Below are 15,325 nucleotides of genomic sequence, written 5' to 3'. Positions count from 1 at the left end.
CTTGGGAGATGGAGTGAAACCCTGTCTCAAAAAAAAAAAAAAAAAAAAGTAAATAAAAAATGCTCCCTGTTCAAAAGGCATTCCTGCAGTGGTGAGGAAATCATTACAGTTTGTCTGATGAGACTGGAAGGGGAGACCTGGTCAGCTCTGGGAGGCAGTGAGTTAAGTGTGCCTGGAGAGTACTGGGAGGGCTTCCCTGAAGAAGGAGCTTTTGAGCTGAAGTTTGAGAGTGTAGCAGTTTCCTTTGCTTGGTGGCATGTCTGGTCAACGGGACAGCTTGTGCATAGACTGGGTGGCAGCAGTGCTGTGTCTCAAGGGATGGCCTAGAAAATGCCAAGTAGATAAGTAAAGCCCTAAGAAGAGGGGCACTGGAGAAAGAGTAAAGACCTTAACATTGTTTATCCCTTTAGATCACGCCTGCGATTGAACACTTTTCAGATTTCTTGCTGTATTGCTTAGGCTGGTCTCCAACTCCTGGGCTCAAGCTATCCTCCCACCTTGTCCTTCCAAAGTGCTGGGGTTATAGGTGTGAGCCACCGTACCTGGTCAGTTGGTGGTGGTGGTTGTTGAGACAGGGTCTTGCTCTGTCACCCAGGCTGGAGGGCAATGGCACAATCTTGGCTCATTGCAGCCTCTACCTCCCAGATTCAAGAGATTCTCCTGCCTCAGCCTCCCAAGTACCTGGGACAACAGGTGCCTGCCACCATGCCGGGCTAGTTTTTGTATTTTTGTAGAGACGGGGTTTCACCATGTTGGCCAGGATGGTCTTGATCTCTTGATCTTGTCATCTGCCTGCCTTGGCCTCCCAAAGTGCTGGGATTAGAGGCGTGAGCCACCGCGCCTGGCCAATGAACTCGTTTCTACACACTTCTCCAGTTTCAGTAGTTGTCAACACATGACCCATCTGGGTTCATCTCTGTCTCCCCTTCTCCCCCGACTCTTCCCCACCTCTCCTGTCCCCCGTAGATTAGTTAAAGCACATCCCAGACATCTTACCAGTTGATTTGTGAATTCTGTGATTTCACTAGGTGCCTGAGTCATAAATAGGTTAGGGCCCATTCTTTATTTTTTGTTTTTATTTATTTCTTTTAAGACGGAGTTTCACTCTTGTCGCCCAGGCTGGAGTACAATGGCACAATCTTGGCTCACCACAACCTTTGCCTCCTGGGTTCAAGCGATTCTCCTGCCTCAGCCTCCCAAGTAGCTGGGACTACAGGCACGCGCAACTACGCCCAGCTAATTTTTGTATTTTTAGTAGAGATGGGGTTTCACTATCTTGGCCAGGCTGGTCTTGAACTCCTGACCTCGTGATCCACCTGCCTCAGCCTCCCAAAGTGCTGGGATTACAGGCGTGAGCCACCGTTCCTGGCCTATTCTTTATTTTTATTTCTCTTTTTCTTTTTAAAATTTTTCGTAGAGATGGGGTGTCACTATGTTGCTCAGGCTGGTCTCAAACCCCTGACCTCAAGTGATCCTCCCACCTTGGCCTCCCAGATTGCTGGGATTATAGGTGTGAGTCCCTGCACCCAGCCCAGGCTAGGGTTCTTTCTGGGAGGAGATGTTTTTTGGCAGGTAATAAGATTTTAGATCCTTTTTTTTTTTTTTGAGATGGAGTCTCGCTCTGTCGCCCAGGCTGGAGTGCAGTGGCGTGATCTTTGCTCATGCAAGCTCTGCCTCTTGGGTTCACGCCATTTTCCTGCCTCAGTCTCCCAAGTAGCTGGGACTATAGGCGCCCGCCACCACATCTGGCTAATTTTTTTTTTGTTTTGAGACAGAGTTTTACTCTTGTTGCCCGGGCTGGAGTGCCATGGCACGATCTCAGCTCACTGCAGCCTCCTCCTCCCAGGTTCAAACGATTCTCCTGCCTCAGCCTCCTAAGTAGCTGGGATTACAGGCGCACGCCACCACGTCCGCATTTGTATTTTTGTAAAAAAAATACAATTTTTTTTTGTATTTTTAGTAGAGCTGGGGTTTGTCCATGTTGGTCAGGCTGGTCTCGAACTACCGACCTCAGGTGGTCTGCCCACCTTGGCCTCCCAAAGTGCTGACGGTACAGGCATGAGCCACCGCACCCGGCCCCTGGCCAATTTTTTTTTTTGAGACGGAGTCTCACTCTGTCACCCAGGCTGGAGTGCAGTGGCCTGATCTCAGCTCACTGCAAGCTCCGCCTCCCGGGTTTACGCCATTCTCCTGCTTCAGCCTCCCAAGTAGCTGGGACTACAGGCGCCCGCCACCTCGCCCGGTTAATTTTTTGTATTTTTTTTTAGTAGAGACGGGGTTTCACCGTGTTAGCCAGGATGGTCTTGATCTCCTGACCTCATGATCCGCCCATCTCAGTCTCCCAAAGTGCTGGGATTACAAGCTTGAGCCACCGCGCCCGGCCCTAGCTAAACTCTTTAAACCACTTTCAAGTTGTCATTATAGCCGATGGTTCCTAGTGTGCCTGGTAAGCACATTACAGGGCCTGCCACTCACACCAGAGTTGGAATTTCAGGACCCCAGAAATGAGGTGCCTGGTCCGGACCTGTTTGGAAACCCCAGTTGCCCTTTCCTGGTGGTGGAGGGAAGGGAGGTTCTGGGCTTAGGAGCCCAGGCCCTGTGGCAGACATTACTTGTCCTTTGACCTCTGGCCAGTTACGTAGATTTTATTTTTAATAGGAGACAGGATCTTGCTGTGTCGCCCAGGCTGGAGTGCAGTGGCGCGATCATGGCTCACTGCAGCCACCACTTCCCGGGTTCAGGTGATCCTCCCACCTCTGCCTCCTGAGTAACTGGGACTGACTCTAGACACGTGCCACCACGCCCAACTAATGTTTTTTTTTGGGATGGAGTCTCTCTCTGTTGCCCAGGCTGGAGTGCAGTGGCGCGATCTTGGCTCACTGCAACCTCCGCCTCCCAGGGTCAAGTGATTCTCCTGCCTCAGCCTCCTGAGTAGCTGGGACTACAGGTGCACGCCACCAAGCCTGGCTAATTTTTGTATTTTTAGTAGAAACGGGGTTTCACCATGTTGGTCAGGCTGGTCTCGAACTCCTGACCTCGTGATCTGCCTGCTTTGGCCTCCCAAAGTGCTGGGATTACAGGAGTGAGCCACAGTGCCTGGCTCAACTAATTTTTTGTATTTTTTTGTAGAGACGAGGTTTTGCCACATTGCCTAGGCTGCAACTTGGGGTTTTTTTTTTTTTTTTTTAAGACGGAGTCTCCCTCTGTCGCCCAGGCTGGAGTGCAGTGGCCAGATCTCAGCTCACTGCAAGCTCCGCCTCCCGGGTTCACGCCATTCTTCTGCCTCAGCCTCCTGAGTAGCTGGGATTACAGGCGCCCGCCACCTCGCCTGGCTAGTTTTTTGTATTTTTTTAGTAGAGACGGGGTTTCACTGTGTTCGCCAGGATGGTCACGATCTCCTGACCTCATGATCTGCCCATCTCGGCCTCCCAAAGTGCTGGGATTACAGGCTTGAGCCACCACGCCCGGCCTAATTTTTGTATTTTTAGTCGAGATGGGGTTTCACTATGTTGGCCAGGCTGGTCTTGAACTCCTGACCTCAAGTGATCCGCCTGCCTCAGCCTCCCAAAGTGCTGGAATTACAGGCATGAGCCACCGCACCCGTCCTGCACCCTGGTTTTTGTTTCCTCTCCAGAGCTTACCACCTTTTTTGGCGCAAGGTGCCTTAACAGAGTTGTCTCCAGAAGCCTAAGTTCCAGGGAAATGGCTCAATTCACCCGCCCCGCAGCCACCTCCTAGGGTCCTCTGGCCAGAGATGGAGAGTGGGGGTAGGGGCCCATTTGAGCTACTTCCTGGGCCAGCTTCTCTTGTCTGGGCATCACCCCCCGAATGCCTGCCCCAGCAGGTTGGGTGCTGGCCCCACAATTGCATTAGAGGTCTGGCCTGGGATGAAACTTGTTTTTTTTTTTTTTTTTTTTTTTTTTGGAGGGGCGCTCTGCTCTTTTGCCCGGGGGGGTGCGGTGGTGCAATCTTGGCTCAGTGCAGCCTCTGACTCCCAGGTTCAAGCGATTCTTCTGCCTCAGTCCCCCGAGTTGCTGGGATAGTTGCTGCAGACAGTAGCCCTCCACCACGCCTGGCTAACTCTTGTATTTTTAGTAGAGATGGGGTTTCTCCATATTGACCAGGCTGGTCTTGAACTCCTGACCTTGTAATCTGCCCACTCAGGCCTCCCACAGTTCTGGGGATTACAGGTGTGAGCCACTGTCGCCAGCTGAAGCTTCTCTTTTATTTGGGGCACAGCATGTGGAAAAAATGATGCTGTGGCATTTGCTGGGGCTGGGTGGAGAGAGCTGGAACTGAATTCCTGACATGCTGTCTCTCACTCTCTTTTTTAAAAAAATTATTGTGATTTCTGTTTTTTTTTTTTTTTTTTTGAGGCCGGGTCTGGCTCTGCCGCCCAGGCTGGAGTGCAGTGGCTGGATCTCAGCTCACTGCAAGCTCCGCCTCCCGGGTTTAGGCCATTCTCCTGCCTCAGCCTCCCAAGTAGCTGGGACTACAGGCGCTGCCACCTCGCCCGGCTAGTTTTTTGTATTTTTAGTAGAGACGGGGTTTCACCGTGTTAGCCAGGATGGTCTCAATCTCCTGACCTCGTGATCTGCCCGTCTCCGCCTCCCAAAGTGCTGGGATTACAGGCTTGAGCCACCGCGCCCGGCCAATTATTGTGATTTCTATGCGGTTTTAAGAAAAATTCAGTATGGTAGTGTAACTGAGGAATCCATATGATGCTGGAGTTTTGTTTTGTTTTTTTTTTTTTGAGACAGTCTCGCTCTGTCACCCAGGCTGGAGTGCAGTGGCGTGATCTCGGCTCACTGCAACCTCTGCCTCCTGGGTTCAAGCAATTCTCATGTCTCAGCCTCCCAAGTAGCCGGGATGACAGGTGCCCGCCACCACGCCCGGCTAATTTTTGTATTTTTAGTAGAGACTGGGTTTCACCATGTTGGCCAGGCATGTCTCGAACTCCTAACCTCAGGTGATCCACCCATCTCAGCCTCCGAAAGTGCTGGGATGACAGGTGTGAGCACAGCATTACAGCGCCTGGTCCAATGCTGGAGTTTTTGGTTTTTTTTTTTGAGACGGAGTCTCACTCTGTCGCCCAGGCTGGAGCGCAGTGGCCGGATCTCAGCTCACTGCAAGCTCTGCCTCCTGGGTTTACGCCATTCTCCTGCCTCAGACTACAGGTGCCCACCGCCACGCCCGGCTAGTTTTTTGTATTTTTTTAGTAGAGACGAGGTTTCACCGTGTTAGCCAGGATGGTCTCGATCTCCTGACCTCGTGATCCGCCCGTGTCGGCCTCCCAAAGTGCTGGGATTACAGGCTTGAACCACTGCGCCTGGCCTAATGCTGGAGTTTTTAAGAGTATTTTGCCCTAAGTTCTCTTACCACGTGAGCTCTGTGATGGCATTCTTTCATAAATCTGCAAATCGGGAATTGGGAGGGGTACAGTTCATTCCTTGATAAGGATTGTTCCTGGTTCTGATAAGGATTGTCCCTGGTTCTGATAAGGATTGTCCCTGGTTCTGATAAAGATTGTCTCTGATTCTGATATTGTCTCTGATTCTGATAAAGATCGTCTCTGGTTCTGGTAAAGGTTGTCCCTGATTTGGGAGTCTGTCTTTTGGGGATGGGCCCCACAGGTCTGGCGTGGGTTCCAAGAATCTGATTTTTATTTATTTATCTTTTTTTTTTTTTTTTTGAGACAAGGTCTCTCTCTGTCATCCAGGTTGGAGTACAGTGGCAAGTTCCTAGCTCACTGCAGCCTCAACTTCCTGAGCTGAAGCGATCCTCCCACCTCAGCCTCTTGAGTAGCTGGGACAACAGGCGCATGCCACTGTGTCCCACTAATTTTTTTTTTTTTAGACTAAGTCTTGCTCTGTTGCCCAGGCTGAATGCAATGGCGTGATCTCGGCTCACGGCAACCTCTGCCTCCTGGGTTCAAGTAATTCTCCTGCCTCAGCCTCCTGAGTAGCTGGGATTACAGGCGCCTGCTACCAGGCCCAGAGAATTTTTGTATTTTTTATTTTTTTCTTTCTTTTTTTTTGAGACGGAGTCTCGCTCTATCACCAGGCTGGAGTGCAGTGGCACTATCTCAGCTCACTGCAACCTCCACCTCCTGGGTTCAAGTGATTCTTCTGCCTTGGCCTCCCGAGTAGCTTAAACTACAGGCATGCACCACCACGCCTGGATAATTTTTGTATTTTTAGTAGAGATGGGGTTTCACCATGTTGGCCAGGCTGGTCTCGAGAAATGACCTCGTGATCCGCCCACCTCAGCCTCCCAAAATGCTGGGATTATAGGCGTGAGCCACCACGCCCAGCCTGTCCTAATTTTTTTTTGAGACAGAGTCTTGCTCTGTCACCCAGGCTGGAGTACAGTGGTGCAATCTTGGCTCCCTGCAACCTCTGCCTCCCGGGTTCAAGTGATTCTCCTGCCTCAGCCTCCTGAGTAGGTGGGACTATAGGCGCCTGCCACCATGCCCAGGTAATTTTTGTATTTTTAGTAGAGACGGGGTTTCACCATGTTGGCCAGGCTGGTCTCGATCTGTTGACCTTGTGATTTCCCCACCTTGGCCTCCCAAAGTGCTGGGATTGCTGGGATTTGAGTCACCGCGCCCGGCCTTGTCCTGCTAATTATTAAAATATTAGGAGGCAAGGCAGAAGTCAGTTTCGAACCTCTGACCCTCATGACCCTCATGGGTCCTTACGGGCCAAGTCCTTTGGTTTCCGTGCGGCTTTCTCTTTTGGAGGATGGAGGGTACTTCTTTGTTCCCAGGGAAGAACAGGTGGGACACATTTCAGGACACCCGTCTAGGGCCTGGCGAGGGCTTAGCGGGATGGGAAGCCTGTCTGGAGAGGGCGAGAGGACGGTCGCGGTCAGAGTTCCCAGGAAACCTCCGACACCTGTGTGGGGTGTGCAGCCAGGCTCTTCCTCCACAGCCTTCATGGTTGCCATGGCAGCAGCCAGGCTTTGCAAAACTCAGAGCTTCCATCCAGGCAAATATGTACAGGAAGCAGGAGCAGGCTGGAGCCAGAGGGTCGTGTAGACACATTCCCCGGAAAAATGATACAGTCGAGATGATCCCGGGCACTCTCTCCTCGGCGTGGTCTTTACGGAGAGCAGCTGCTCTGAGATGCTCCCCTTGGTAAAGCCTTCTGCCTTCCTTTGTCCCTGATTTGGGGACTTCATGTCTCATTAGGTCCAGCTCTTCTCCCTCTCCATCGTATAAACCAAAAAGGCATCAGGCATTTTGACTCAGGCCCACATTAGGGAAGAACACCTTGTAATTTGCCAGATATTAACTACAACAATGCAAAATGAAGTGTGCATGGCCAGGTGCAGGGCTCATGCCTGAAAGACCAGCATTTTGGAGGGCAGATCACTTGAGGCCAGGAGTTCAAGACCAGCCTGACCAACATGGCGAAACCCTGTCTTTACTAAAAACACAAAAATTAGCTGGGCATGGTGGCACATGCCTTTAATCCCAGCTCCTCAGGAGGCTGAGGCACGGAAATCCCTTGAACCTTCGAGGTGGAGTTTGCAGTGAACCAAGATCGCACCACTGCACTCCAGCCTGGGCCACAGAATGAGACTCTTTCTCCCAAAAAAAAAAAAAAGGCCAGGCATGGTGGCTCACACCTGTAATTCCAACACTTTGGGAGACTGAGGCGGATGAATCACTTGAGGTCAGAAGTTCGTGACCTGGTTGGCCAACATGGTGAAACCCTGTCTCTACTAAAAAGACAAAAATTAGTTGTGTGTGGTGGCGGTTGCCTGTAATCCCACTTGGGAGGCTGAATTGCTTCAACCCTTGAGGCGGAGGTTGCAGTGAATCAAGATTGCGTCACTGCACTCCACCCTGGGCTACAAAGCAAGATCTTGTCTCAAAAAAAAAAAAAAAGAAGAGGCCGGGCATGGTGGCTCACACCTGCGATCCCAGCACTTTGGGAGGCCCAGGAGTTCAAGACCAGCCTGGGCAGCATAGCTAGACCCTGTATCTATTATAACAAAACACCCTTTGGGAGGCCAAGGCAGGAGGATCACTTGCCCAGGAGTTTGAGATCAGCCTGAGCAACATAGGGAAACCCTGTCTCTTCAAAAAAACAAAAAAATTAGCTGGACAAAGTGGCATGTGCCTGTAGTCTCAGCTACTCGGGAAGCTGAGGCAGGAGAATTGCTGAAGCCTGGGAGGTGGAGGTTGCAGTGAGCTGAGATCATGCCATTGCACTCCAGCCTGGGCAATAAGAGTGAAACTTCCGTCTCACAAAATAAATAAAGACATAGTGATCTTTTTTCTAATCTTTCATTTTTGAAGAGAGACCCTGGCTTACAGCTCTGTAATGGGGTTTTGAAGGATTTTGAATTCTTTGTTGTGCAGTTGAGATTTTTAGTAAAAGCACGTTCTTTCTCATGGATAAGAGCTTATCTTTGCTCCTCTCCCTAGCTGCAGGCTGGGCTGACAGCCATCCTTGGGGATCCTGTGGGAATTTGGTGTCCCCCTTATTTTCAGGACATATCCAATGATGATGATGACATGCACCCTGCAGCAGCTGGGATGGCGGATGGGGTCCACCTCCTGGGGTTCTCTGATGAGATTCTCCTTCATATCCTGAGTCACGTCCCCAGCACTGACCTGATTCTGAACGTCCGGCGTACCTGTCGGAAGCTCGCAGCCCTGTGCCTTGATAAGAGCCTCATCCACACCGTGTTGCTGCAAAAGGACTATCAGGTGAGTAGGCATGGGGGCAGGAGATGAGAAACAAGCTATATCTCAGTCTTTGAGGACTGGGCACGGCCCTGCAGTGGAACCCTGTGTGCTGATGGAAAGGTGGCAGTCACTCCAAGTCCTGATTGGCGCTGTCTGCAGGATGCATTGAGGGACAGAAGCAAGGGGCAGAAAAGTGTGGGTGGTGTGCCGCCTGGGGAAGAGGGCGCAGATGTATGTGTACCTCGTTCTGGGAGGGAACCTAGGGCCTTGGGAGTCGGGGAGAGGGGTTGGAGACTTGCTTTCTGGTGGATCCCTAGGAGTGGAATTGCTGGGTCACAGGAGAGGTGTTGGATGTTTCTTGTAAAGTTAAATATGCAGCTCTCCAGTGGTGCAGTGGGAGGGCACCATTTTACACCCCCCACCAGGATGCGGGAGTTCCAGTTGCTCTGCAGCCTTGTCAACACTTGGTACTGTCAGTTTTTTAAGTTTTGGCCATTCTTTTTCTTTTTTTTTTTTCTTGAGACGGAGTCTCCTTCTGTCGCCCAGGCTGGAGTGCAGTGGCGTGACCTCGGCTCACTGCAAACTCTGCCTCCCAGGTTCATGCCATTCTCCTGCCTCAGCCTCCCAAGTAGCTGGGACTACAGGCTCCCGCCACCATGCCTGGCTAATTTTTTTTTTTTTTTTTTGAGGTGGGGGCTGGCTCCGTTGCCCAGGCTGGGGTGCAGTGGCTGGATCTCGGCTCACTGCAAGCTCCGCCTCCCGGGTTTAGGCCATTCTCCTGCCTCAGCCTCCCAAGTAGCTGGGACTACAGGCGCCCGCCACCTCACCTGGCTAGTTGTTTTGTATTTTTTAGTAGAGACGGGGTTTTACCATGTTAGCCAGTATGGTCTTGATCTCCTGACCTTGTGATCCGCCCATCTTGGCCTCTCAAAGTGCTGGGATTACAGGTGTGAGTCACCGTGCCCAGCCTCTCTCTGCTAATTTTTTGTACTTTTAGTAGTGTTAGCCAGGATGGTCATGATCTCCTGACCTGGTGATCTCTCTGCCTCCACCTCCCAAAGTGCTGTGATTACAGGCGTGAGCCACCGTGCCCAGCCAGGAGCTTTTTTTTAATTTAAGTTTTTGGCCGGGTCTGGTGGCTCATGCCTATAATGCCAGCATTTTGGGAGGCCAAGGCAGGTGGATCAGATGAGCTCAGGATTTCAAGACTAGTCTGGACAACTTGGTAAAACTCTGTCTGAACAAAAAAAAAAAAAAATCAACCTGGCATGTTGGCACATGTCTATAGTTCCAGCTACTCAGGAGGCTGAGGTGGGAGGATCTCTTGAACCCTGGGATGTCAACGTCAAGGCTGCAGTCAGCTATTGTCATACCACTGTGCTCCAGCCTGGACAACAGAATGAGACCTTGTCTCAAAAAACAGTAACGGGCCGGGCGCGGTGGCTCGATCATAGCTCACTGCAAACTCCACCTCCTAGGCTCAAGCCATCCTCCTGCCTCAGCCTTCCAAGTAGCTGGGACCACAGGTGTGCGCCACTACGCCTGGCTAATATATATATATATATATTTTTTTTTTGGTAGATATGGGGTCTTGCTATGTTGCCCAAGCTGGTCTCCATCCCTTGAGATTAACTGATCTCTCTGCCTTGGCCTTCCAAAGTGCTGGGATTACAGGCATGCGCGGAAGCGCCCGGCCTTCCTTCTTGTTTGTGGCTGGATCACATTTCCCCGTGTGGACGGTTGGCATTTACTTTGTCCATCCACCTGTTGATGGACACTGGGGCTGTTTGTACCTGTGGCTTCTTGTGAATCTGCCACAGTGAACAGGCACAGAGTAGGGAGGCTGAGTCTCAGCTTTCACTTCCTTTGGGTCTGTCCCTAGGAGTGAAATTGCTGGGTCATGTGGTAGCGCTGTGTTTAGCTTTTTGAGGAACCACCACACTGTTTTTTTTTTTTTTTTTTTTTTTTCTATTTTGAGATGGGGTCTTGCTCTGTTACCAGGCTGGAGTGAAGTGGTGCTATCTTGGCTCACTGCAACCTCCGCCTCCCGGGTTCAAGCGATTCTCCTGCCTCCTCCCCAGTAGCTTGACTTACAGGCACATGCCACCACACCCAGCTAATTTTTGTATTTTTAGTAGAGATGAGGTTTCCCTATGTTGGCCAGAGTGGTCTCGATCTCCTGACCTCAGGTGATACACCTTCCTTGGCCTCCCAAAGGGCTGGGATTACAGGCGTGAGCCACCGTGCCCGGCCTTTGTTTTTTCGTTTTTGAGACAGAGTCTTTTTCTGTTGCCCAGGCTGGAGTGTAGTGGTGACATCTTGGCTCATTGCAACCTCCACCTCCCAGGTTCAAGTGATTCTCCTGCCTTCGCCTCTGGAGTAGCTGGGATTAAAGGCGCCCACCACAACGCCTGGCTAGTTTTTGTATTTTTAGTAGAGATGGGGCTTCACCACGTTGGCCAGGCTGGTCTCGAACTCCTTACCTCAGGTGATCCATCTGCCTTGGCTTCCCAAAGTGCTGGGATGACAGGCATGAGCCACCGTGCCCGCCTACCAAACCGTTTTCTACCATGGCTGCACCCCTCTACCAGTCCCACGTAGCTGGGGACTCTCGACTCTTGGCTCCAGGTCAGTGTGCCGGCAGGTAGACAGGGAGAGGTGGGGGGCTTCCCTCCCGGTGGAGCCGCTGCCGTAGGGGGAGTGTGCGCACTGAGGGTTGGAGACCCCTAGGTGCCTTCAGCCCTTTCCTTCCTCTCCCCGCCCCGCCCCTGTCCCGCAGGCGAGCGAGGACAAGGTGAGGCAGCTGGTGAAGGAGATCGGCAGGGAGATCCAGCAGCTGAGCATGGCTGGCTGCTACTGGCTGCCTGGCTCCACCGTGGAACACGTGGCCCGCTGCCGCAGCCTGGTGAAGGTGAACCTCTCGGGCTGCCACCTCACCTCCCTGCGCCTCTCCAAGATGCTCTCGGCCCTGCAGCACCTGCGCTCGCTGGCCATCGACGTGAGCCCCGGCTTCGACGCCAGCCAGCTGAGCAGTGAGTGCAAGGCCACGCTGAGCCGCGTGCGGGAGCTCAAGCAGACGCTGTTCACGCCCTCCTACGGCGTGGTGCCCTGCTGCACCAGCCTGGAGAAGCTACTGCTCTACTTCGAGATTCTGGACCGCACACGCGAGGGCGCCATCCTCTCGGGCCAGCTCATGGTGGGCCAGAGCAACGTGCCGCACTACCAGAACCTACGGGTCTTCTATGCGCGCCTGGCCCCCGGCTACATCAACCAGGAGGTGGTGCGGCTCTACCTGGCTGTGCTTAGCGACCGCACGCCTCAGAACCTCCACGCCTTCCTCATCTCTGTCCCCGGCAGCTTCGCGGAGAGCGGAGCCACCAAGAACCTCCTGGACTCCATGGCGCGCAACGTCGCGCTGGATGCCCTGCAGCTGCCCAAGTCCTGGCTGAACGGCTCTTCCCTCCTGCAGCACATGAAATTCAACAACCCATTCTACTTCAGCTTCAGCGGCTGCACCCTGTCGGGCGGCCCTCTGATCCAGCAGGTCATCAACGGCGGGAAGGACCTGCGGAGCGTGGCCAGCCTGAACCTCAGCGGCTGCGTCCACTGCCTGTCCCCAGACTCGCTGCTCCGCAAGGCGGAGGACGACATCGACAGCAGCATCCTGGAGACGCTGGTGGCGTCCTGCTGCAACCTGCGCCACCTGAACCTCTCGGCTGCTCACCACCACAGCTCGGAAGGCCTGGGCCGCCACCTCTGCCAGCTCCTGGCCCGGCTGCGTCACCTGCGCTCCCTCTCCCTGCCTGTCTGCTCCGTCGCCGACTCCGCGCCGCGCGCCGACCGTGCGCCCGCCCAGCCCGCCATGCACGCAGTGCCGCGCGGCTTTGGCAAGAAAGTGCGCGTGGGCGTGCAGTCCTGTCCCAGCCCCTTCTCCGGCCAGGCGGGCCCCCAGCCTTCCTCCGTGTTCTGGTCTCTGCTGAAGAACCTGCCCTTCCTGGAACACCTCGAACTGATCGGGTCCAACTTCTCCTCCGCCATGCCGCGCAACGAGCCCGCCATCCGCAACTCGCTCCCACCCTGCAGCCGCGCGCAGAGCGTCGGGGACTCGGAGGTGGCCGCCATTGGCCAGCTGGCCTTCCTGCGGCACCTGACGCTCGCACAGCTGCCTAGCGTCCTTACGGGCTCCGGGCTGGTCAGTATCGGCCTGCAGTGCCAGCAGTTGCGGTCCCTGTCGCTGGCCAACCTGGGCATGATGGGGAAGGTGGTGTACATGCCCGCGCTCTCAGACATGTTGAAGCACTGCAAGCGGCTGAGGGACCTCAGGTGAGGGGGCCGCGGGGACCTCCCGGGCCTCTGTTGGAGGGTGGCGGAGGGAAGTGGGGCGTTCACGTGGAGTTTGCGGGCAGCGCTGCCGCAGGCCTGCCCTCCAGGAGCCCAGAGACTAGGGCGGGGCCTCGCCGCGTGCCACGTCGGTCTCAGGGGGCTCGGGGGAGAGCGGCATCTAGAGGAGCCGGAGGTGCAGGAGGGGGATGTCTGAGCTTAGCGTCCTTATTCCTGATCGTGTTTGAGTGATTGCCCGGCCCTACTGTGAGTCATCCTGTGTAATCTTCTCATGAGCCTGCCAGGTGCGTCATTGTTGCCACTCGGCAGAGCTAGTAGGTGGGAGAGTCAGGATTCGAACCCAGGTCTATCTGACCTGACTTTGCAATGCAATTCCTTTTTTTTTTTTTAATTTAAATTTTATTTATTTATTTATTTTTGAGACAGGGTCTCACTCTGTCATCCAAGCTGGAGTGTAGTGGCGCCATCATAGCTCACTACAGCCTCAACCTCCTGGGCTCAATTAATCCTGCTGTCTCAGCCTCCCAAGTAGCTGGGACTACAGGCATATGCCATCATGCCTGGCTATATATATATATTTAAAATTTTGTAGAAACAAGGTCTCACTATGTTGCCCAGACTGGTCTCGAATTCCTGAGCTCAAGCAATCCTCACCTCGGCCTCCCAAAGTGCTGGTGCTGGGATTGCAGGTGTGAGGCACTGCACTTGGCCTCTATCTTTGCTTTTTTTTTTTGAGACAGAGTCTCACTCTACACACCCAGGCTGGAGTGCAGTAGCGTGATCTTGGTTCACTGCAACCCCTACCCCCTGGGTTCAAGCAATTCTCCCACCTCAGCCTCCTGAGCAGCTGGGACTACAGGTGTGCACCACCACACCTGGCTAATTTTTTTGTATTTTTAGTAGAGATGGGGTTTCGCCGGGTTGGCCAGGCTGGTCTTGAACTCCTGAACTCAGGTGATCTGCCTGCCTTGGCCTCCCAAAGTTCTGGGATTACAAGGCATAAGTCACCACGCCTTGCAAGGCAGATGCTTTCTGGGTCAGTAAGCACCATGTGAAGAAATCCCAGAGACTTGGAAATTGTGCCTCGGACCCTCTGAACCGACTGCCAGAGAGCAGGGGGTTCAGAGGGTCCGAGGCACAATGGGAGGTGGGAGGGAGTAGGGAAGATGGGGCAGACAAGGCAGGTGGGCACCAGTGCCGTGGAGTTTCACCTGGGAGAGGGAGCGGCCTCCCTGGGCATCCCACATGGACTGCAGGGGTTGGGATGGAGGAGACAGGAGAGGTCGGCTCAGAAGGGGGACCACAGACTCCTGGGAGGTGATGGTCCCTGGGACTAGGAGCAGGACCTGCCCCAGAGCAGGGAGGAGGTGGAACCGTGGGCTTGGGAGAGCTCCATGCCAGACAGTGTCGGGGGCCCATGGCGTTTCCAGAGCCAAGCACGAAATGAATTTATGCTGAATTATGCTGTGGAGTGAACGGTGTTCTTGTCAGTTCCTAGAATTTAAGGAATAAGAATTCGTTAACTTGAGATGAATTTGAAAATCTTGGCCGATAAATCTGACCTTGAAAAATTACCCAAAATGAGGTCAGGCATGGTGGCTTACTCCTATAATCCAAGCACTTTGGGAGGCCGTGGTGGGCGGATCATCTCAGGTCAGGAGTTGGAGACCAGCCTGGCCAACATGGTAAAACGCCCTCTCTACCAGAAACATACAAAAATTAGTCGGGCGTGGCAGCAGGCACCTGTGGTCCCAGCTACTCAGGAGGCTGAGGCAGGAGAATTGCACTTTACCTGGGAGGCAGAGGTTGCAGTGAGTCAGATCACACCACTACACTCCAGCCTGGGTGACAAAGCGAGACTCTCGAAAAGAAAAGAAAAGAACAAAAAAGAAAAGAAAAATTACCCAAAATGGGCCAGGCACGGTGGCTCACGCCTGTAATCCCAGCACTTTGGGAGGCCAAGGTGGGTGGATCACGAGGTCAGGAGATCGAGACCATCCTGGCTAACATGGTGAAACCCCATCTCTACTTAAAATACAAAAAATTAGCCGGGCGTGATGGTGGGTGCCTGTAGTCCCAGCTACTCGGGAGGCTGAGGCAGGAGAATGGCGTGAACCTGGGAGGCGGAGCTTACAGTGAGCTGAGATCGCGCCACTGTATTCCAGCCTGGGCGACAGAGTGAGACTCCGTCTCAAAAAAGAAAAATTACCCAAATGGGCTGGCTGTAGTGGGTCAAACTTGTAATCTCAGCACTTTGGGAGGCTCAAGTGGAGGATCTTTTGA

The 15,325-nt window shown here is 53.3% G+C and overlaps 1 protein-coding gene across 2 annotated transcripts in view; it reads left to right on the top strand.

Moving 5' to 3' along the window:
* Window positions 1-13,081, top strand: part of LOC111533688 (F-box/LRR-repeat protein 18) — a 16,109-nt gene extending 3,028 nt beyond the window's left edge. Inside the window, exons 2-3 of one of the 2 annotated variants that reach the window (XM_026448776.1) lie at window positions 8,504-8,722; window positions 11,481-13,081. In XM_026448776.1, the coding sequence (XP_026304561.1) occupies window positions 8,504-8,722; window positions 11,481-13,028 (1,767 nt within the window). In that variant the 3' untranslated portion in view covers window positions 13,029-13,081. Of the gene's footprint in view, window positions 1-8,503; window positions 8,723-11,157; window positions 11,330-11,480 lie in introns of those variants that run through there. The other variant, XM_023200395.1, reaches the window with a different exon arrangement.
* The last annotated feature ends 2,244 nt before the right edge of the window (window positions 13,082-15,325 follow it).

This window comes from Piliocolobus tephrosceles, chromosome 8 (genome assembly GCF_002776525.5).
Source record: "Piliocolobus tephrosceles isolate RC106 chromosome 8, ASM277652v3, whole genome shotgun sequence".
In the NCBI taxonomy this organism is placed as follows: Eukaryota; Metazoa; Chordata; class Mammalia; order Primates; family Cercopithecidae; genus Piliocolobus; species Piliocolobus tephrosceles.
Note: the sequence above shows the minus strand (reverse complement) of the source record. Positions and strands in the feature narration are given on the sequence as shown.